Below are 18,864 nucleotides of genomic sequence, written 5' to 3' on the forward strand. Positions count from 1 at the left end.
CTGCGACATTACACCCCATTTCCAAAATTAAAATGCTCAACTTCCATCCCAACCTCCTCCACAAACTCCTCTTCCATCCCAATCGAACAATAACAACATCCTCCTCAATAATCAAACTCATCCTCTTATGTCTCCTCATCTTCACCCTCCTCACACCCTGCCTAGCAGACCGCAGCGACACCAAAATAGCCAATGCCACCGTGACCTACGACTGGGACACACCAGATGAGAACCTCACCATGATCTGGGACTGGGATATGGCCGAGACTGTGAGGGTTTCTGCTGGGCATAGTAGGGTTCTTTCGAAGCCCGTGGGAGGGATAGGGATTATTGTTCTGGGTGTTGGGGTTGTTGGGGCTTCTTTCTTTTTGTAAGAGGTTGGGATACAGGTAATGTGGGATGTGGGATGTGAATTTGGATGTCGTTGGATGTTGAGGGTGTTGCTAAACTTGTGTCTTTTGGTCTGACTACTTTTCAGTTTACAATGGTTGGAGTAGCTAAGTATATTCATGTCTCAATTCTGGTGCATAGCTATCTATGTACTGATGAGTATACTTGAAACCCAAGAATATCATGAAGGCCTTTTTCTATAACATCCATTCTGTCATGTCATTCAAGCAGTAAAGTCCATCCAAGCAAACATTGATAGACAGACTATTATTCCATTGCCTGTGCAGAGCACCCACATGATAAAATGAACATATCACTTACTCTGGTGGTCGGTTGTAGTACAGAAATATATTCCACCTCGGATGACCACATCAAACACCCCACCCTACACGAACGCCCAGCACACCAACACCCTAACGGCCCCAAAAAAACCCTTCATCCAACCTTGGCAAGGCTTAAAGGAATATCTGCCCCTGAAAATGCAATGCACTGCAATGCAGCTATGAGCTTCGCTTCTTGTGTCTCTCACATCAGCAAAAAGCAAATGCCAAGACATGGTGGGTCTGCAGCAGCAGAATTTGGGTCGGGCGATACTATCCGCTCAATACCCACACAATTCAAAGCAGAGATTTTTTTTTTTTAGCAAAAAATTCAAAAAGATGACCGACGCAGGACTCGAACCTGCAATCTCTTGATCCGTAGTCAAGCGCCTTACCATTGGGCCAGCCGGCCTTGTTGAATACCAGTCACAGGAAAAGGGTTTATATTTCGGGTGGACACATGAATTCATCTTCTAACTAGTATTCATATGGACAAAATCACAAAGGGTATGTATGCTATGCTGCATTGGATATCATGAACGTGGAAACAGAGAGACAGAAGGAAAGGGCTGTAATGTACAGGTGGACGTGAGGTATATATAGAGATGAAGGAAAGAAAGAAAGAAAGAAAAAAAGATAGATCATGGGAATGATTGGCGCGACTCAGTTTCCTGATCGCTGTAAGGTTCGAGAAGGGCTTCCTTCTCGGAGATAGGCTCGCCGTCTTCGATGTTGATGATGGGAATGTTCTGCTGCTGCTGCCGGCAGCTAGCGGCGCACAGGTAGATGGAGATGATGAGACGACCCAGCAGGAATCCAATAATGCAGGCCACTCCACCAGCCATGATTCCCATCAGAGCGGGGAGGATCACCGGACGGGCGATCTTCATGATGCTCTGTTCACGTCCGGTCCAGAAAAAGTGGCCGCTCTGGCTGGAGGGGTAGTACTTGTTGGAGGAAGGGCGGCGGTGGGGGTGGGCGTCTGTAGATCCGGCCATCTTGTGAGGGTGCTCGTGGGCGTGTTCATGTTCATGCTCGTGTTCGTGCTTCGGGTGCTCCGGCTTGACGCAGTTCTTGACGGCCTCCTTGGCATGGTTGTAGTATGTTTCGAGCTGTTCCTTCCAGGCCTTCATCTGCCACACACGGTTTCCGTGACCATAATCGCGGCTACCGTTCGGGTCGATCATCGCCAGCTGCAGACCACCCTGAGCGTCTCTAATTAGACTGATCGCAATGCTGTTCTGCGTGGCAGCTTGACCGTGCTGGTCGAAGAGACGGAGCTTGAGGTAGTAGATATCGCCCAGACCAGCGCCGGGACGAGCAGGCAGTGGCCGTACATCCAACGAGTAGGAGACCTGAACTGGCTGAACGAATGACTCCCACTTGCGATCTGCTGTGAACTGCATCGGTACGGTAGCGGGGAAGATGGGTTGTTGGTTGGCTCGGAGGGTGCCATTTTGGGTGGAGAAATCGATGGTCTATCCAAGATGATTAGTATGGGATGATGGTCGACTGCATTGATACATGAGTACATACCAGTTGTGAACCAGAGTCGAAGGATTCAGTGCAAGTCGAGTCCGAGAAGGCGCAGGGGATAGCAGGAAGGTTGATTTGATGAGAACCAGCGGTAGTATGCAGCTGAGGTGCAGGCAGAGCTGCGGCGGCCGCAGTAGTGATGCACAAAGCACCAGTTGCGGATAGAAGGCGAAACAACATGGTGGTGTGTGTATGTGGTGTAGTGTAGATGGGGGATGGATGTCGAAAGAGTGACAGGCTGTCAGGGATGAACTGAACAGTGGTAAAGAATGACGGGGATGCGCGGGAGAAAGCTTATACAAGTACTTTTTCTTTCTTATTGGCAAAAGCAAGTAAGGAGAGACTGAGGAAGTAATGCAGAACGAAGAGCGACCGGGCAAAGCATATAAAAGCGCATCAAATCAGTCCACAATGACAACATTCAGCGCTAACGGAGGGGCCGAAAAGTGATTGGGTCAGTGCAACTTGGTCCAAAGAAAGAGGATGAAGCTAAGCTAAGGCTGAGCGACCCTGATTCACCGAGGGAAATGCAGGTAAAATGGCAGATGATGGGCTACTCCGCCCGTTCTGATTGATCGCGCGGATCATCTTTTCCTCGCGACGGAAGCGACGCCAGTCCAACACAGCCTCGTCGCAGTGCCGTTGGTTTCAAGTTGCCCTTTTTGGGGGCCAGGCACTCCCTCGCCTTCGCTTCCTTCATCTTTCTTGCATTCCTTTCATTCTTTTTTCTTACAGGAAAACGCCAAACCGCCCCCAAGATATACCCATTTAACTAACCCCCCGTCAGCCACGCTGATGCAAAATGCAACGATCCGTCTTATTCGAATCATCCAGAAAAGCGACCGATCTTCATCCTCACATCAAAGCACCCTCGGATCATGGAACGACGGCGCTCAAAAACACTGCCCTCCGCCCCAATTGGTTAGCTAATTAAGACTATTAGCACATGCTCTGTCTATCTAGTATCTACAAAGTAGTCTAGCGGCTATCCAGATACTACCAAACTCAACTCTGCCACTTCCAGTGGTGGCCATCTATCTATTCCTGGCCCAACTGTCTTGGATTTAGCGTGAGACAGTCCCAGTCCCAGTCCGTCAGGGTCCACTTTGCACGCGATGAACCCCTCAACTTTCAAACTACAACTCGCCGACAGGACAAATCTACCCAATGGCAAAAGCCTCACTGGCCCCCACGGGCCATTGAGGCATAAACCGACCAGCCAATGCAATCCTACCCATGGGAAGCTTAGCAACGAGGTTATCGAACTAGCTGGCTGGCTGGCTGGCTGGCAGTAAGACACGGGTTGCCTGCCTGCCCCTGGGCAAATTACTACTCTTTTTTAACCTTTTATTACTAACTACCCCTGACACTTTACCAATGGCACTCACTTTCCACGACGGGCTGTTCCGACCGTGGAGATGCATCCATTCTTTTAGGATGGAATAATGGAAAAGGAAGAAATTTTCTTTCCTGCCGATCATGTGAACAAATTTACAATTTGGATAGGATAGAAGAATACCTTCGGACATGACTCTCTCCGCCCCTTTGTCTTGCCGAATGCGCCACCGAAGATCCCCCGATGTCTTCTGGTTCTCTTCTCTTATGCCCGACGACGCTTTTCTGAATAATCGCGAGTCTGCCTACGGAGTAGTGCCTACCGACGGACTCCGCGGCGACCGCCTTACTACTTACTAGGTTAGGCAGCCGTGGTTATCTCCGATCGCAATTGGTCGTCTCGGCATAGCTGAGGAACTTCGGGATACTAAGTAAGTAGTAGGCACCAAACATAGACTTTTTCTTTTCTTCTTCGGCTTCACCTTCCGTACGGTGTCGCTGTCTACAGTAGTCACCGTTGCTGTGCCTCATTTAGATTTTAGATAGTGTGTAGTGGGCCCTAGCGACTGGCACATATCAAGTCAAGCTCTCCGAGTCGGTGGCATTTGCTCCGACCAAGCATTCTAGCGCTAGCGCTAGCGGAGAAAATTGCTGCTATTTTTACGAGCATTTATCGCTGTCATTTTATGGTCTGAGAATTCTGCCATGTCTCACTGCAATTAGACTATTTGCCGAACGACTCAATGGTCTCCGGGTCCTGAATTTTGAGAGGTTCCAATGCGGCTCAAGGCCGTGTTGATCATTAGCAGAGTAGCAGATTGCCGTTGCATTCGATATCCAACTCAATTATAAGCACTAATTAAACCGTACTGATTCTGCAGGGCCCAGACTAACCAGCAGGAAAAATGAAATGGGGCGATAGTGTGGAAAAGCCATACAGCCTCTTCATCCAGTAATGTTCCACCAAAATCGACACCGGTCTGAGTCCACAGTATCGGAGGTGATCGCAATATCTTGCAGTCCCAAATTCATCACGTGCCCATCTTTCGAGTATTCCTCCCACTCGATGGCCATATTCTCGGCCGAAGTGGGAAAGCCTCGATTCAAAAACGTAATGATATAATCCTGCATGGTCAGCGCGAGACTTGCGTTGAATAGCCCCAGTTCCGTATCCGGCTGGGAATGGTCCCAGAAGTTGAATGCCACATCTTGGGCATGCACACCCGGTGGCACGCTGAATACCGACGCGTATGAGGTATCGAATACATTATCGAGGTATAGGTTCTTGCATTGAAAGAATGCATCGCTCATGAAGACCGATGTCCGCTCTAAGGGATTGCTATATCCCAATGTCTCCGAGGATAAGGATGAAGCGTTGTAGACCGGGGGATACCAATATTGGACGATTTGATCCACAGTTTCGGGCGATAGACCTGGAATATAAGTCTCGATGAGGGATTGGAAGGCTGAGCTGTTCATGCCTGCTGGCGGAGTGAAAGTCAGCCCTTCATTGATTGTGTGGCTTGTCATCACGCGGATGTTCTTCCATTTGAAATCTGGATCCAGTAAAATCCTGCTTGGAAGATCTGTGATAAAGCTGTTATCAATAACCGGCCCATAAGTATATGTTCCATACACAGGTGTAGTAGCTATCTGGTAGGCATTAGCAGTAATCAGCTGATTCGATGGAAGTTGACGTGCCTCTTCGAGAGAGGTCACGTTCAATAATTCCAGGAAGTGTTGTAAAGTCGACTTTTGTAGTTCAACTGATTGCATATACCACCCTGGGCTCTGAATTATTGCCTGCTGAAAAGGCAGCTCCTTCTCCACCCCCTTAGATGCTGCCAACTGATGGACGATAGAACCACCTCCAGCAGACTCACCCATGACAGTCACTCGCCCAGGATCACCACCAAACAGACTAATATACTTCTTCACCCACTCCAATGCTAGGCGTTGATCATAAAGCCCAGCATTGCCCAGACCCTCGCCGTCAGACAGCCACCCGAATGCTCCCAGCTTCGTAGGTTAGCCTGCGGTCTCACCGAACCTGAAGGTAAATCAAGATCTTACTCACCCGATAATTCACTGCAACATACACAAAATCCTTCCCAATCTCCGAACCCCTCTCCAAAAGTCCCGTAGGCAGTACCTCTGTCTTATCACCAGTAACGAAACCCCCCCCATCAAACCAAACCAGCACCGGCGCAGCCTCTGACCCCTCAAAAACACTTTTGGGCACAACCACATCCAAGAAAAGACAATCTTCCGTAATCCTTGCATCCTCGGACGGCAAGACAATTGGATAATCGTTTATATTATCAGACCCATTAAACGGCGTGCCCGTCAAAACGCTTTCAAGAAATGGGATCAAGATTTCTGTCGACCATATAGGTTCGCCTTGGGGACAGACGCGTCCAACGGCGCCATTCTGGATTTCGGTTCTGTTCGTTGATGGAGGCAGCGGTGGGCGAAAGCGCTGGGCAGATACAGGTGGTGCGGCGAAGCGAATGTTACTGAAGTTATAGGCTTGGGTGGATTGCTAGGACGAATCAATCAATTTTTTAAATGTGTTAGTAGTTTGGTACAGGTAGGTACTTACATCGAGAGAAAATGCCTGGTGTAGCTCATATCCCAGATCTACGATGGGTAAGGATTTGGAGTGAGCGTATGATGAGATAGAGGAGAGAAGGCTGAGGGGAAGTATGTAGCCTTTCTTGCGGAGATGCATAGTAAGCAATTACACCGCAAGATGGTGATTATGTGCGGCAAACAGTATGGCTTGTGAATGTGTGTGTGATATCTGTGTGTGTGATACCAACTGTCAATAACTGTCAAATATGATAATAATCTGCTTATATTTGGAACCGACCGACGGGGGAGTCATTGGAAGTGGAGTGTGTGCTGGCCAACTTCCAAAAGAGTATTAATCGGAAGATAATCGAGACGGTGTGGTTATAGTTCAATAGTTTATGCCGACGTCGCATCATCGCAACTCAATAAAGGTGACAATGATCACTTGCGTCCCGAGAACTGTTGTAACGTTCCTCTCCCGGATCAACCAAGTATCAAATTATTTGTAGATCCAGATTTGAAGCGCAGGAAAGATTTCATGGTAGTGGGATGTTTTCAGCCACTCCATGCAACATCCGCAACCAACCAACCTTCCGAACCCGGAATGTGACACACCGACCGAGTAGTAGGTTCCTTCCGCATATTAAATCCGCCAGCCACGCCACAAAAAATGACAATCTATCATGATTAGCAATTCCATTCAATGCTACTATAATAACATACTACCATGCTCACATATTCCAATCACACTTCGAGTCCAACCCAATTCACGAATCATCCACCTCCCTGATCCCCACCCCGAACATCCCATTCGACTCCACCGCACTCTCGTCCTTCAATTTCTCCGCGGTCTCTACGCCTCCAGCAGGCACCTTGTATTCAAATCTCTTCCCTGGCGCGGGTGTCCTCCCGTCCGGTAGTTGGTACGGAAAAGGCAACCACTGTGGCAGGAGACCCAACTGAACGAGAACGGTCGCTTGATCCCATGCGATGTGCTCGTGGTAGAGTCGGTCGCCGCGGATGTTGACGACCGATGTGAAGGGGATGCGAAGTGGTTTGTGGGTTGGGGGAATGCCGGGGATCCTGTCATATCCTTGTCAGCTACTACTCACATGTTCTGACTAATATGTGGAAGCTTGTTAAGAGGTGAAGCATACAGCCAATCTACCTCCTTATCATGCGTAAAGGAGAAAATAAACTCATCCACAACGCGATCAATACCCACAGTCCGACTTATCAGCTCTAGAGCGGTGTCGTCGGGGTTGTTGAAGATGAAGTGGTGGAGGTAAAAGTTGCTTAGTTTGGTGCGGCCAATGCCGCCGGTCATCTGTGTTGGTCATTAGTATGAGATAAATGAAGGGGCGAGCAAGTGGCTTACGGTCGGGATATGGTTCACATATGGTTCTTGAACCATTGTGGCCATGGTCTTTTCGACAGATCGAACATCGAATTCGTAGTATGTGTGTTCGGCCCAGATTTTCTCCAGGTCGAAGTATGGCCCGTTCAGGTGACTCTTGAGGAAAGTGAGGGAACGGGTATGCGCTACACTGGCAGTGGAGTATTTGAAGTCGGGGTGACCAGGGATGATGAAGCCTGGGGAGACTACGTCGGGGTAGACGTAGTTGGTATCATTGGTAGTGGATGCTTCGGAACCCGGGATGTGTGTGAGTGTTGGAGTAATGGATGAAGCGTCCCAAATGCTGTGGTATACTATGGCTGCAAACCTATTTGTGCCACTGATGTGGGCCAGCAGTGAGTGGATGAATGTTGGGGCGTAATCAGACTGGGAGCCGTAGACTGAGTTCCATGTTAGTATGTGTGACGGATAACTTCGAACTGGGGGAATCTAGACCTAATATGCCGAATTTCTCCTTGTTATTGCATTCAGGAAGGGCGACTAAGCCGGCAATTGCGCTGTCAATTCTGACCGACAGTAGAGAAGCATTTGCGCTGGAGTCCAAGTCGAAAGTGATCTGTGCGACTGCATAGCTTTCCTCGGCCCACTTCTGCAGTGGCTCTGGGTCTAGACTGGTATTTTTGCTTTGGCATTCTGCAACATTGGCTGATCTTATCAAAACCAGGCCTGGACCCTGTCCGCATCGTGAAAGAGGGGGTTGAAGGACGATGTTGTCGCCCAGGTTGACGCGCGGGGCGGATGGAAGCGAAGTAGAGTTGAAGGCCATTATAGATGAGGGAATTCTGGTACTAGACTACCTTCAATAGTTCAGGATCAGAAAGTATGTTGCGGGGAGAAATCACCCTGGCGGAAATTTCAGGGTTCAAGCTTGGCTATCGGCACGGCGGAACACGCCCCGCAGTCTGCGGGGTTAGATCCGAGATTCTGCTGCGGCACTTATCGTCGGTTGTCTATCGCGATAGTATTCATTTCTTATTACAATCCGGGTATCGGCTTTGATCCGTGATGTGCTGAAAGGAGAAGGAAGGTATAGATACCATTTACTTGGGTGGTTATGCATGAGTCAAGTATAGGGAATAGTTTCATCATTGAAGACTGGAGTACGATTGTTCTTCCTCTCCTTCTCGTGACCACGGCATGTCCTACGAACAACCAATATGATTCCACATCTACAGACTGAACCATTGGTTGAAGACATTGTCAGGATCATACTTCCCTTTGATGGCTTTCAGACGATCGACGTTGTCGCCATACACCGCCGAAAGATCTTCATCGAAGGCGAAATTGATGTACCTAGATCGAACCAAACGAAGTCAGTTTTGCAATAATATCGATGTAGGGCACATACACAGCAGGTGAGTCCAATCCGTCAGTCGATCTCCATAGATCACGCATTTTAGAAGCCCACTTTCTCGCGTCCGAATCCAGGCTGTCGTCCATGTACCACGCTATAGCCATCGCGTTGAAATTCACATTGGTTCTCCAGGCGTAAGCTGACGAATCTTGACCAAGAAAGCGCGCCTTGTCGAGTGGATACGCCTCCAAGAGGACCAGACTTTGACCGGTGCCACCCAGGGAAACGAAAGAAACATACTCCTCCCAAGCCTCTTTCCAAGTGCTGCTGACCATCCTGCCGAGTCCGGCAGAGTATGGGATTCTGAACCCACTCTTTGAACAGGCCATGCTGGATGCATCAATCCAGTGAGCGTACTCAGTTGCCATTGTGGTGTCGTTAGTCGGACCTAGGTCGAAGAAACATGAGAATGCAGCCCGTCCTTCTTCTTCGGTACCGTAGTAATATAGCATGAGAGTAACCATAGGCGTATTATCAGGTTCACCACTGGTCATAAAATACATGAAGACGCTCATTTCCGGTTCTAAAGTTATTCTGTCGATTGTATCAACCAAAACTTCCAATTTGTCGGCAGAGAAGACAAGCTGCCCCGTCCAGGCGGCTTGGCCAGAGGCTGAAACAGGGTATGATTTCATCTTTGCGGACGTGACGATGCCAAAGTTGGGGCCAGCACCGCGAAGAGCCCAAAAGAGATCTATGTCTTTGGGTGTGATTGTATGCAGACAACCGTCAGCCATGACCAGATTCAGAGATAGTACGTTATCTATCCCGAAGCCAACTAAGCCCATCAGGCTACCATATCCGCCTCCGAGAAGGGCCCCCAAAGCTCCGATACAGTTGCAATTGTTAGTTTGAACTAAGGCGTTGTTCTTGGATGAAGCCTCAATCACTTGAGCAACAGAGGCGCCACCTCCAACAATCACTTCTCTCCTGCTCTTACTAAAGGTGACTTCATCAAGCTGTTTGAGATTGATGAGCAATCCATCCTCGTCCAGGTGGAGCGTTTGTGACCACCCATGTCCACCATTCTGGGCTAGAAATGAGATATTGTTCGAGATGCAATATGTCACCTGTTGTAGGACTTAACATTAGCCGTTGCAATCCTTGTTATGCATTCAAAGCAAACGAACAACCTACGATTGCGGCCACATCCTGCTCAGTAGCCGGTGTTACCACAACGCCAGGCGTAGGTGCGTTGGACTTGATCCAGCGCTCATATCTGGTTGCATCCCAGGCAGATATCACAGCCGACTTTGATAGCTGAGGTTCCAGTTCCTCGCAAACCTCTGCTAGATACAAGGCCCAGGGCTGGTATCCGACAACTGATAGAAGAAGGGCAAGTGTAAAAGGAGTTTTCATGATTGGTAATTTTGTCGCCTTATACAGGTGGCCGAAGAGCATCGGACTATTGAAAGTGATACAGAAAAGCCTCTAAGTTGCTAGTTATGTACCACTGGGGAAGAAAAGCGGCACTTGCATATCCGAGCAAACGTCATTATTGCCATCCCAGAACAGAACCATTTTGCACCCCGCTCAGATACCCTTTCTTTGGCGCGGATATGTATCTAAGTGTTGGTCTCCTTGACGCGTAGTAATCGCGATGCTAGCTTGGGAATATCATGTCAAAGGGAAGGGCGTATAACGCGTTGGGCCTACAACAGACACGAGTAGTGTCACATATATCTCAGCGCCGGATAGTAGCGAGAGACTTAAAAGTATGGTGTGTCATTTGTCACGCTAGATCCTTCTACATTTTGAAAGCCTTGTGGCAGGTCGCACTGGGAGTAGCCAAGATATACTTAGTAGGCTGCAGAGATGATATCAGCCTGTGAAATGTTGCGAGGATTTGGTACAAATGCCCGACTTCGCCATTAAATTGAGGCTGAACGTTATGAGAGCATTAACTACTGCAATTGGGAGTACTTCAACAAACCCGACACTGACATTGGATTTATAAGTTCCTCCTGGGGAATTGACTGAATGACAGCCTGCGATGGCGGAAAGAACCGGCAGGAACCCCACAGTCACGTGCTAGATAGCTACGATCACGTGGATGTTCTGGCGATCTCATTGTTTTTCGACAACAAACCGAAAACTACAGAGCTTCTCCTCAATCGCATTGCAAGAGGTACTCCAGTTGTGGTTCGGATATTGGGAATTAGTACTCTCTCGGTGCCCTTATTCGATTACCGCATTTGCTCTACCAATTGAATACGATACACCTTAAATTATTTGCAGGTCCTAGCTTGATCCTTGCCCATCGCAACGTTTTCGCGACAGCCCAAACGGAGCAAAATGAACGTCGAGTTCCAAGGCACCCTCTCCAACCTGGAGAACAAACTAAATGTGCTCATAAATAGCCTGACAACATCGCCAACAGCTGCAGGCGCTCCCGCCGCCGCGATCGGTTTATTGGACGCAGACGACTCGTTGACCTCCGCCGTCGAGACTCTCCGACAACATCAGCAGAACTACGCCAAGATCTTACGGCTCCGTGAAGAGGCTCAGGAACTGGAAGAGAAAGTCAAGAGCATTGTACGTGAGGTGATGGCCTATGAGAAGGAGATCACAACGACCTGTGGAGACGAGTCCGATAGTGACCTGGACTCGGAGGACGATTACTCGGACTATGACTCCGATGAAAATATGGAGGGCGAAAAGCCCAAGTCTACAGGGTTACGGGGAATTAAAGAGGTGGACTACAAGTTACTTCTCGACTTTGCGCGGCGGATCAGCAAATACAACCACCAAGCGGCCGCCGATGCTGCAGCGACTGCGGAGGCCAAATCACGAGAGAGAATCCAAGAGAAGGGACCAGACACAGAAATGACGGGGACAAATGGCAACCAGGATACGGAGACAGCGGAGCCGGTCGCATCTGTCACCAAAGACGCGACTAGTTGGCTTGACGAATCGGCAAAGATGACTCGCCAGGCTTATATGCTACCGTATCCAATGGAAGATCGCATTCGATTGGGACTTATGGCACAAATACAACTCGCTGCTGCCGAGGGTCGCCCAGGTTTTGAACCAGAGAAGGAAGTTGAACGTTTGATACGCGAGGCTGAGGGTGTAGGGATCGCTGATGCGATGCCGCAGGTCGACGTCGGCGAAGAAGCGCGTCATGCAGATGAGGCCGCAAAAGCTGCAGCGCATGCCGGATCTGCGGCAACAAGCGGATCTGGGATGGGAGCGGCACCAATGCCGAAGCCCAAGGCTACATTGGACCTGGATCTGTACGACCCGGATGAAGACGATGAATGATGCGATAGTATTTACTGTACAGATAATGCAATACTTGAGACGACCAGCCAACAGCAGGCCTGTTGCTTCTGGACCTTCAAACAAGAAGAATAAACCTGGCTCAAACTTCACATCTTATGAACTGACGACTTTGCTGTCCTTTTCCGGAAACGCTTCCCATAGAAGTAAAAGGGAATCGCGAACAGACACCACAGGACGGCAAGTGACATATTCAACATTATCGGTTTTACGAAGCCGCTCTTTTCTACCCACGGTGTAATAAACTCACTGAACCCATAACCCCAGACGTTTTTGTTGACTGTGATTGAAACGAATATCGAGCCAGCAACCGGCTTATAGCTGTCCACTGCGTAGGTACTAGTGATAGCTGGGATGGCAGCAACCTGGATACCAGCCGCAGTGTACCCTATTATAACGATAGCCTGATGTGCAATCCTCGTTAGTGCACAGACCTCTCGACCACGGATGGACATGAAAACTCACCCTCCAGTCCCATTGATATTGATAGCCAAATGCCACCACAAAATTTCCTATGATGGATACGATCACATACGGTATGATCGCGGGCAGTCTCATTTCTGGCTCTCGAATGCCCCGATTCCTTTTTGTGGCTTTCATGGAAATCCAGTCCGAAAGAGGTCCATTAGTCGCCAGTCCAATGAATGCCCCGATCCAGATTGCGAAGTTGAAGAAGCCGATAGTCTGACTAGAGAAGTTGTATGGAGGCTTGGAGAAGGCCTCGCTCTGGGTGAGGTTTAGGGTCAGAAAGACACTGGCCGACCAGGAAACATTGAAGGCAGCAAACTCAACGATGGGGAAGCAGAGAAGCTTCCACGGAACCCAGAAGCTGATCAGCAGATTCTTTAAATTGTGGCCTTCTAGCTGCCAGAGTTTGAACTGCTGCTTCGATGGATAGCCTCTGCCAAGCCATGGATCTGTATCGCTTCTCTCTATCGAAGCATTTTCCTTATGCGCCGCTGCGGCGGTTTTCTCTGGTTCTGACCCGGTATCGGATGAGTTCGACACCTCTTGTGCATGGGTGTCTTCACCGGGGTGGACTCGGTGCCATTTGGTCTCTGGAAAGAGGAAAACGACAAGGATCAGCACCAGCCCCAGTAGCGCGACGTTGAACCAGAAAAAGCTACGCCAGCCAACATGCTGAGCCATTGGACCGGCAATGATAGGTCCGACCTATACGACTAGTCAGCCAGGGAGTTTGACAGCTTACTTCGTATCTTACCATGAGCGAGCCGAAATAGAACGTGAAGTAGAGCGTGTTGAAGGAACCTCTTTCGTGCAGAAAGATGGTGTCTGCAATGATCTCCGGTTGAGATGTCTACCGCTGTCTGTCAGTCTTACCCATGCTTCGGCTTTGGGATACCAACCTCGGCAGGGCCAGCTCCGAATCCATTGAGGACGCAGGCTCCCATATAACTACCATAGGATGTTGCCATGGCCCTCCAGATATTACTGACTAAACAGATGAGAGTGGAGAATATCAAGACGGGTCTCCGACCATATGCGCTCTGTAGGGGAATCCTTATTGTCGTCAGCACCTTACGACGTTTGTGAAGATGGTCCAGGGCTTACCAAAAGAAGTTACTGAACCCCAACACAAGAATACACACGCCGGTGAACTTGACCACGGCGGCATAGTCCGTGTCGAAAGCCTCCATCAACTGTGGAAACATTGGTGCAAGGGCCAAAGGTCCTAGACCTTGACTGAAGGAAACCGCAGTGGACAAGCAGATAACGGTTATCTTCCACGTCTTGCTCCAGTTCTGAGGGATTCGATTAGTGTTATAGATCTCATATTGCTCCGACCGCAACACCACTTACTAAGGGATCATGCGGGCTTTGCGATGGCTGCGGGACGAGAACACGATCTGATCGCGACGACGCTTTCACGAAATGATGTGACCCAACATCTGCCATGATTTCTGTCCCGGGATAAATCTCAGTATTGAGCTCCCGCTCAATCCTGGAGATTATTAGCAGCGATCACTTCCTGTGGAGATCTAACATACTGATGGAGAGCCTACGCACCATCCTTGTCAGTAATTCGCATTTCAACCCATGATCAAAGACCACTTACCGCTTCATCATAATTCATCTCCATATCGATATTCAACACAATAAATTCTTCTACTTCAGTTCAGCGAGCTCTAAAAAGCCCTACAATCCCCCTCAAATCTCACAGCCATCACCCCTTTATCTACCCAAATCCCTTGCATTACCACCTACGCCAACACTCAGACCCTTCCCGCCCAACGCGGAATTCCCCCGGACCCCAACACCCCCATAGCCGACCCAAGGAACCCCAGACAGGCGATACGACCCCAGAGCGGGGGTTTCCGAAAGGAACGTCCAGGATGAAACTAGCTGCTGTAGCCGATTTTCTAAGCATGGGTCCTTCATTGGTTCTTATAGCCACTGCTTGTCTGTCACGGAGATGTCTGTGCTGGAGTGAGACCCACTTCCCCGGATTTCGTTCCTTTCTCCACTTTCATTGCCGTTCGAGTTGGCGGGAATATGCCGCTGTGGGGTTTGATGGCTGGATGGGACTACGTCAATGGATGTATTCTAGGTTTGGTCTCTTGAGTGGTCATTGACTTTGTATAAAGTACTACGTGCGTGGTTATGCATGGCTAGGAACAGGGAATAGTTAGGGTCAGGGAGATGTGAGACAGGTTTTCTGTCGGTATTTCTGGTTTTCTTCTGTTGGATGGTACAACCATAATAATACTATTATATGACTGGCTGTACCTTTCATCCAATCATATACTCTATCTCCGAAGTTAGTGATTCAGCTTCAGCTTCGGCTCTTCCTAAGTGCCGTATCGGCACTAAACTATTTCCAGGATTCACGAATCAAATATACACAAACCAAACGCATCCGCTACACTACCCACCCAACTCGCTATAAATACACCCTCACAACCAACACAAAGTAACTAAGACTACCAATCTACCTCTCCTCCCACAACCCCTTCAACCTCTGGATCTCCGAATCCGTCTCCCATCCCAAATCCGCCCCAATCCCACACAACAACTCCTCCACAACCTGCCTCTCCTCCTGCTTCTCAAGACACTGTCCCGCAGCGAACAGCAAAGCCGGCATATAAATCCGCGCGCAACTCTGGGGCCTCGCCGCCGCAATTCCCACAATCTCCTTACATCTATAATCGACCTCCTTCGTGACCTCCCTGTACCCCTGGAGTCGGTCGAACGCGGTCGTGGGACTTGTAATCACGTCCGCGGGACGATTGAGACATAGTGCTAGCCTACCGAAATGGTATTGTTGCATGGTCGAGGCACAGGATGGGAGAGAGTAGTAGACTTCGGGACGGGGAGTGTGCAGCCGTAAACACGGGCGGAATGTTTCGGGCATGCGGTCGACCCAGGATTGGAAGGAGACGGAGAGGTTGAGCCAGGTTGTCGAGGGGGAGGTGGAGGTAGATGTTGGGGGTGTGGTTGGGGTTGTTCTGGTTGGAGGTGGTGATGGTTGAGTGATGAGTTGGTCTAGTTGGGATGTTCGGAGGTGGGCAAGGAAGTTGGTCAACTTGGATAGGAGGTAGGTGAGGCTGTTGGAGGCGAAGTCTTCTGGGGTGGAGAAGGAGGTGCTGCTTGTGGGGTCGATTTCGCCGGTTTCGGTGAAGGTGAGGCCGGCTGCGCGCCAGAGCGGGAGGTTGGTTGGGTCGAGGTAGGTGGGAAGGCGGTTGAAGTAGGAGGCTAGGTAGTCTTGTCGAGCGAAGTTCCAGAACGAGGCGTTAATGCCGTGGGTGAATTTTATGGGGTCAGAGGAGTTGCTGTTGAGGTGGAGGAGGGATTCGAATAAGGAGTTGACGCCGGTGAGGTATCTGTGTTTGTATGTGGGTTAGACATAGGGTGTGGTGGTGTAGGGTAAGGGGTTGGGGCTAATTACCGATTCCATTCCTCTCCGGGTTTGCTTATGAGTTTATACATGGTGAGCATGGTTGCTGTGGCTAGCAAGGCCTCTGCTTTCCTCCAAAACGTGTCGTCTCTTGCAGAGGGAGGAGTAGTCTCTGCATGGCGGTGCAGCCAGGTTTTCACGATTTCGACGGGGCCTTCCAGGACAGCGGAACTGGACAGAGTCGCAAAAGATTCTGGCATGCTTGAGTTCATGCGCGCGATTGACATATAGTAGTAGTTTGCCGCCTTGAGATACCAGTCCACTTCTGGCGCGTTAGGATACGTCTCCATGGCTGCTGGGCTAGTAAACATGCCAACGTTTTCCGGACATGTCGCGCCCTTCATCTGGCCCAGATGTATTGCTGCTAAGGCGCCGATCGAGTATCTCACGTAAGGATAATCTATCGCTCGTATGGGAACGTATGTTGTAAAGAACCTTCTACTATCGGAGAGGTCCAGCCTAACACCATGATTATGTTAGAACGCAAACTGATTACAGTGTTGGGCGTTACGAACCATGGAGCGATATTTTGCGAGTAATGGCGTATAAGAAAGGATATCTCGTGCTCAGAGTCTGTCATTAACTCCGATACCACCTCATGAAAATCCTCTTTATCACTTTGGACGGATTGGCTGTCATGAGCTGGTGATTGATAATCGGCTGTTGCATGCTCTTCGTGATAAGTCATGGGTGCATCCCCGTGGGGATGAAGTCTATCGTCAAAGGGGTTACTATGAGTGTGAGCCACTTGAGCGGCACGACTATGCATCTCCGACAATGGCTGTTCAGCCACTGCAGCAGCACCAGCGCCAGCGTTTGGGCTATGCTGACTTTCCGCTTGTAACTGGTTTTGACGTCTTGATTCGGCTATAGGCGAACCAAAAAAGGTTTGACTAGCGTCGGCTGGCTGATCGGCTACAGCTGTTGCAGCTACACGCGTGTGTATTTGATCATTAGCAGCATTGCTTCTGATTGTAGCTCTTCCAATATTTGGTGGACTTTCTCGCGTCACCTAACCGGTGTGAGCAGCAGTTGACTACCGATGTTTACGGGCGGACACGAGAACGGGTAGTTATACCCTCGTGCATGTACTCACTTTATTGGGACTATGTGAAGGATCCCGTCGGGGGTTATCCTGCTGATATGGCGCATATCGACGCCGAACAGAGGCACCCTGATCGATAAACTTGCGAGTTTGTACATATCCAGGACATTCAACTCCAGCATTGGTGCAACGCTGGCAGCTGGGGCGTGTCTCATCACACTGAGATGGTCAGACTGATGCAGCAAGTAAATTGTAACATGCGATTCTAACCTTCAGATGACGCTTCTTACATCGCTCACATGCCTTGTTTGATGGAACTCCCGGCATGGTGTACGCTTGCTGTGACGTCAAACAAGGAGTCAAGGCTGTTCTTGGGGGCAAAGCAGACAATACTACTCATCCTAATGAGGGGAGTAGCTCAAACAGACCTCGCAGTTCATACACTTATGTAGAATGCAAAGTACAATCGAGATATCTAGTTTCAAATGGCTGAACGAGGGAGCTTTCGTCGTCGCCGAGCTTGGCACACCGGGATCGGGCCTGGGATTCGCTCGGAGAAATGTCGGCACCGCTATCCGAGCCGGTACTTCTGGCCGGCTGTAGCCGAAACGTCCCAACATTTGCCAGCATCCGTGACACTCTTTTCAGGTAAATGAGGATGATTAGTCGGATAAAACCCAATATACAATTGCTGTGACTTACTTGGTCGCACTGGTTCAAAAATTGTCTGACCCTCCTACCTACTACACATCTTTAGGGTCTGTTCCTTCTCAATCTCTCTCTTCGAAAGGGTACCATTACCAGTGCCTTCGTTTTCCTTAGTCGCTAGTTCCCCGACATTACTATTCTGGTTATGTATACTACACTCATTGCTAGCCAGCAGGGTGGTGAAGAAGAGGCGGTCCTGGGATACCTCATTGGACAAGAACTCAGTCTGTAATTGCGATGCCGCATTTGCAGTTGTCCCATCACGGCATCTATCATGAGGCATATGCTCAACGTAATTGAAAGTAGCCCTACCTGTAATGATAGGACTATAGGCCCTGTTATCCAGAGGACACCGATATAGTGTGACCCTCCATAATCATTCCAATTGATAAACCCAAATTGGTCAGGCTACAGACCAGATCCGAAGCCAACGTTGATACCAGGTATCATCTCCTCTCCACATCCAATTCCTGTCGTATCCTGGAATTTTGGTGTATAACCAAGGAGGTGCAGACATCTTATAAGGTTTTGAACTGTACAAAAACCACCGCGAGTACTGTCTGCCGCAATTGAGGTCAGATTCCAGAACGAAGGCCAAGAAGACGCTTTGAGGGAAGTACAAATACACCATGCAATTTTACCATTATCCTAGTGTTTGCTTACCCAAATGTTAGTCGGTTTGTTACTAGTAAGGATTGGAACATGCATGGTGTGGCGGCTCTCGCCCTACTGACAGGAGGCATGGCCGGTTACATGCTACTGTGGCGGGCTCTAGCGGTGCATTGACGGGCTTCCTACTCGCCCTGATAGTAGAGACTAGAGAGACTTCCCCTCCCTGCCCCAAATTCCGACATGTCCCCCTTTCTTCCCCAGCGGTCTTTCTTATTGACTCACGGTTTCCCTCTATTTAAATGCTCCAAATTCTCTCATGAGCTTTCCATCCCAAAAGCTAATCATTGACTTCGCCCATGGAAGGAAAGGTGGAGA

The 18,864-nt window shown here is 49.4% G+C and overlaps 8 protein-coding genes and 1 non-coding gene across 9 annotated transcripts; 2 read left to right on the top strand and 7 right to left on the bottom strand.

Moving 5' to 3' along the window:
- On the top strand, nt 1-374 carry BO79DRAFT_268782 (uncharacterized protein; the record flags this gene model as incomplete). Its single annotated transcript, XM_025687142.1, has 1 exon — nt 1-374. The coding sequence occupies exon 1, from the start codon at nt 33-35 to the stop codon at nt 372-374; it is 342 nt and encodes a 113-aa protein (XP_025538487.1). The 5' UTR covers nt 1-32.
- Nucleotides 375-1,050: 676 nt separating this feature from the next.
- BO79DRAFT_t157 lies at nt 1,051-1,122 on the bottom strand. Its single transcript has one exon. It is a non-coding gene; the product is annotated as a tRNA-Arg (tRNA).
- A 40-nt stretch (nt 1,123-1,162) lies between these two features.
- On the bottom strand, nt 1,163-2,672 carry BO79DRAFT_197099 (uncharacterized protein). Its single transcript, XM_025681238.1, has 2 exons — nt 2,247-2,672; nt 1,163-2,188 (listed from the first exon to the last, which is right to left on the bottom strand). The coding sequence occupies exons 1-2, from the start codon at nt 2,424-2,426 to the stop codon at nt 1,352-1,354; spliced, it is 1,017 nt and encodes a 338-aa protein (XP_025538488.1). The 5' UTR covers nt 2,427-2,672; the 3' UTR covers nt 1,163-1,351.
- Nucleotides 2,673-4,526: 1,854 nt separating this feature from the next.
- On the bottom strand, nt 4,527-6,312 carry BO79DRAFT_197100 (carboxylesterase family protein; the record flags this gene model as incomplete). The annotated part of the gene is made up of 3 exons (XM_025681239.1): nt 4,527-5,600; nt 5,659-6,123; nt 6,184-6,312. The coding sequence occupies 3 exons, from the start codon at nt 6,310-6,312 to the stop codon at nt 4,527-4,529; spliced, it is 1,668 nt and encodes a 555-aa protein (XP_025538489.1).
- Nucleotides 6,313-6,884: 572 nt separating this feature from the next.
- Nucleotides 6,885-8,374, bottom strand: BO79DRAFT_246181 (uncharacterized protein). Its single transcript, XM_025685541.1, has 4 exons — nt 8,008-8,374; nt 7,534-7,952; nt 7,313-7,482; nt 6,885-7,238 (listed from the first exon to the last, which is right to left on the bottom strand). Exons 1-4 carry the CDS (start codon nt 8,336-8,338, stop codon nt 6,923-6,925), a joined length of 1,236 nt encoding a protein of 411 aa, XP_025538490.1. The 5' UTR covers nt 8,339-8,374; the 3' UTR covers nt 6,885-6,922.
- A 170-nt stretch (nt 8,375-8,544) lies between these two features.
- On the bottom strand, nt 8,545-10,285 carry BO79DRAFT_268790 (FAD-binding oxidoreductase; the record flags this gene model as incomplete). The annotated part of the gene is made up of 3 exons (XM_025687143.1): nt 8,545-8,865; nt 8,921-9,996; nt 10,064-10,285. The coding sequence occupies 3 exons, from the start codon at nt 10,283-10,285 to the stop codon at nt 8,742-8,744; spliced, it is 1,422 nt and encodes a 473-aa protein (XP_025538491.1). The 3' UTR covers nt 8,545-8,741.
- Nucleotides 10,286-11,077: 792 nt separating this feature from the next.
- On the top strand, nt 11,078-12,231 carry BO79DRAFT_288368 (uncharacterized protein). The gene has a single exon (XM_025688676.1). The coding sequence runs from the start codon at nt 11,222-11,224 to the stop codon at nt 12,188-12,190; it is 969 nt and encodes a 322-aa protein (XP_025538492.1). The 5' UTR covers nt 11,078-11,221; the 3' UTR covers nt 12,191-12,231.
- A 66-nt stretch (nt 12,232-12,297) lies between these two features.
- Nucleotides 12,298-14,309, bottom strand: BO79DRAFT_256262 (putative MFS transporter; the record flags this gene model as incomplete). The annotated part of the gene is made up of 8 exons (XM_025686181.1): nt 12,298-12,612; nt 12,674-13,381; nt 13,431-13,526; nt 13,576-13,729; nt 13,781-13,971; nt 14,030-14,171; nt 14,218-14,228; nt 14,286-14,309. The coding sequence occupies 8 exons, from the start codon at nt 14,307-14,309 to the stop codon at nt 12,298-12,300; spliced, it is 1,641 nt and encodes a 546-aa protein (XP_025538493.1).
- A 738-nt stretch (nt 14,310-15,047) lies between these two features.
- On the bottom strand, nt 15,048-17,789 carry BO79DRAFT_238481 (uncharacterized protein; the record flags this gene model as incomplete). The annotated part of the gene is made up of 7 exons (XM_025684819.1): nt 15,048-16,050; nt 16,116-16,583; nt 16,640-17,136; nt 17,221-17,368; nt 17,469-17,586; nt 17,634-17,709; nt 17,739-17,789. The coding sequence occupies 7 exons, from the start codon at nt 17,787-17,789 to the stop codon at nt 15,159-15,161; spliced, it is 2,250 nt and encodes a 749-aa protein (XP_025538494.1). The 3' UTR covers nt 15,048-15,158.
- Nucleotides 17,790-18,864: the final 1,075 nt, after the last annotated feature.

Source organism: Aspergillus costaricaensis, assembly GCF_003184835.1.
Source record: "Aspergillus costaricaensis CBS 115574 unplaced genomic scaffold BO79scaffold_20, whole genome shotgun sequence".
Lineage (NCBI taxonomy): Eukaryota > Fungi > Ascomycota > Eurotiomycetes > Eurotiales > Aspergillaceae > Aspergillus > Aspergillus costaricensis.

Excerpts from the sequence above, each read along its gene's own strand:
- BO79DRAFT_197099 (XM_025681238.1), bottom strand. The coding sequence starts at position 2,426 with ATGTTGTTTCGCCTTCTATCCGCAACTGGTGCTTTGTGCATCACTACT. Across the intron at positions 2,189-2,246 it reads TCGACTCTGGTTCACAACTG|ACCATCGATTTCTCCACCCA; the intron begins GTATGTACTCAT and ends CATCTTGGATAG.
- BO79DRAFT_246181 (XM_025685541.1), bottom strand. The coding sequence starts at position 8,338 with ATGGCCTTCAACTCTACTTCGCTTCCATCCGCCCCGCGCGTCAACCTG. Across the intron at positions 7,953-8,007 it reads GGAGAAATTCGGCATATTAG|TCTACGGCTCCCAGTCTGAT; the intron begins GTCTAGATTCCC and ends CATGGAACTCAG. Across the intron at positions 7,239-7,312 it reads GATAAGGAGGTAGATTGGCT|GATCCCCGGCATTCCCCCAA; the intron begins GTATGCTTCACC and ends AGGATATGACAG.
- BO79DRAFT_288368 (XM_025688676.1), top strand. The coding sequence starts at position 11,222 with ATGAACGTCGAGTTCCAAGGCACCCTCTCCAACCTGGAGAACAAACTA.